This window comes from Miniopterus schreibersii (genome assembly GCF_964146895.1).
Source record: "Miniopterus schreibersii genome assembly, chromosome: 5".
NCBI classification, from domain to species: Eukaryota; Metazoa; Chordata; class Mammalia; order Chiroptera; family Miniopteridae; genus Miniopterus; species Miniopterus schreibersii.
Genome location: NC_138106.1, coordinates 5,965,726 through 5,967,500, shown reverse-complemented (window position 1 = coordinate 5,967,500; position 1,775 = coordinate 5,965,726). Strand labels below are relative to the sequence as shown.

Sequence of the window (1,775 nt, the reverse complement as noted above, 5' to 3'; positions counted from 1 at the left end):
GGAGCTGTTGTGAGTATCAGCCACCACTAGGTCACTCTCTATAGCACTGTTTAAACGTATCTAAATGAAATACCAGGAGGAAGTAACAGCACAGCCGATATGCTTGACATTGTACGTAAAACATGAACATGAGAGACAGAAAACCATGTGCAGAAAATGTGTGAGGTGCTGGGGCTGTGCCCTTGGGTCTCACCGTCCCTTGCAGGCGTGAGCTCAGGCAGCCCGAGGATGGCCGATTCGGGTGAGGGTCAGACACGCGCCCCTGGACTTTAGTTTGCAAACTCGGTCTCGTGCTGGGGGTGGTGTGCAGAGTGGTGGCTCGGGGACTGTCTCTTCCAGAGCTGCCGTCCTGCCTTCCTGCTTGCTTTTGGCTCAGTGGTTGCCTTACGTCTGTGTTTTTCTTGCTACAGATGGGCAGAAGAAGGTTCAGGAAGAGTTTGACATCGACATGGATGCGCCAGAGACAGAACGGGCGGCTGTGGCCATTCAGTCTCAGTTCAGAAAATTCCAGAAGAAAAAGGCTGGGTCGCAGTCCTAGCGGGAGAGCCCGTTCCTAGCCTGCCAGAAGACACCGAGTTCAGCCATCACCTGTCAAGCAATTAAAGAAAACACCCTAGAGAGAAATCACCTGCACACGCACACGCACACGCACACGGCAGCCCACATGCATGTACAGAGACCCCGCCACTCACGCCCTCGTAGGGAGCAGGCCATGCAGCCGAGGGCCGCTTTCTCTCTGTTCATCTTCAGTAGCCTTCCTCCCGCAACTGCTTTCCTTGGTGTTACTGTAATAAAGTGGAGTTCAGATGCGTGACTTAGGCTCTGCCTCCGCCTTTGTTCTGACCTGCGGCCCCCGCGCGTAAAGGGCTGCAAACCAGGTGTCTACCCTTCGTTTAAGGTCCGAGCCCAAACACCTGTGGGAGCTTTTCCGCCTCGGACCCGGGCCCCAGCCGCAGCCGCCGGTCTCCTCTGGAGGGTCCCGGCTGCCCACTGGCGATCGCGGTACCTGGTCTCCTCTGGAGGGTCCCGGCTGCCCACTGGCGATCACAGTACCTTTGCTCCTTGTGATGGGAAGAGAGCCTTGTGCGCAGGGGCGCCAGGGGGTCAGAAGCTCTGCCGGGGAGTTAGGACTGATCGGGGAAACTGAGCCGGGGAGGAGGCACGTGTCACTAGGTGAGCTCAGCAGGAGCGTTTCAGGGCTCCAAATGGGATGCCGCAGGAGGGGGGCCACTGCCACTTACCCGCGGTGCTCTGCTCCTGCGGGGCTCAGAGGTGCGCGGCTCTCCCGCCTCCCCCACCTCCCGAGCTCCTCAGGCCGCCATTGGCCCCCTTTAGGGTTACTCGCCACACCCTGCGGTTCGGAGAAGCTCCCCGCTCCCCCGCCCAGCCCTCCCCCTGCAGGCCTCACGGGGAGGTTCTCCCCACGCCTCGCCTCAAAGGGCTCCAGGCAGCCGGGGATGGCCCAGCGGGCAGAGAGCGCGGGGTCAGGAGCGGGGCGGGGCGGGGCGGGCCTGCCTCGGGGCTCCCGGCGGCCGGACCCCCACCCCCTGCGTCTGGTTGTTGTTTGAAGTTTGCCACGCGAGGACCTGCGTGGAAGTGGCGTCTCGGCCTCAGCACGGTATTGGGCTCCCGGTTTGTTCCCTTGGCAGCTCCTTAACCAAGGACACGGGTGGAGCGTGGAAAGCGGTGGAAGTAGGAGGGACAGTGCTGTGTGTGTGCGTGTGTGCGTGTGTGTGTGTGTGTGCATGCACAGGCATGCTCACACGTGTGCCTGG

At 61.0% G+C, this 1,775-nt stretch overlaps 1 protein-coding gene across 1 annotated transcript in view; it reads left to right on the top strand.

The window, feature by feature from the left end:
- The window catches only part of PCP4 (Purkinje cell protein 4), a 41,803-nt gene extending 40,989 nt beyond the window's left edge, over window positions 1-814 (top strand). Inside the window, exon 3 of the mRNA XM_081138667.1 lies at window positions 411-814. Coding sequence (XP_080994793.1) covers window positions 411-538 — 128 coding nt within the window. The 3' untranslated portion in view covers window positions 539-814. The remainder of the gene's footprint in view (window positions 1-410) is intronic.
- Window positions 815-1,775: the final 961 nt, after the last annotated feature.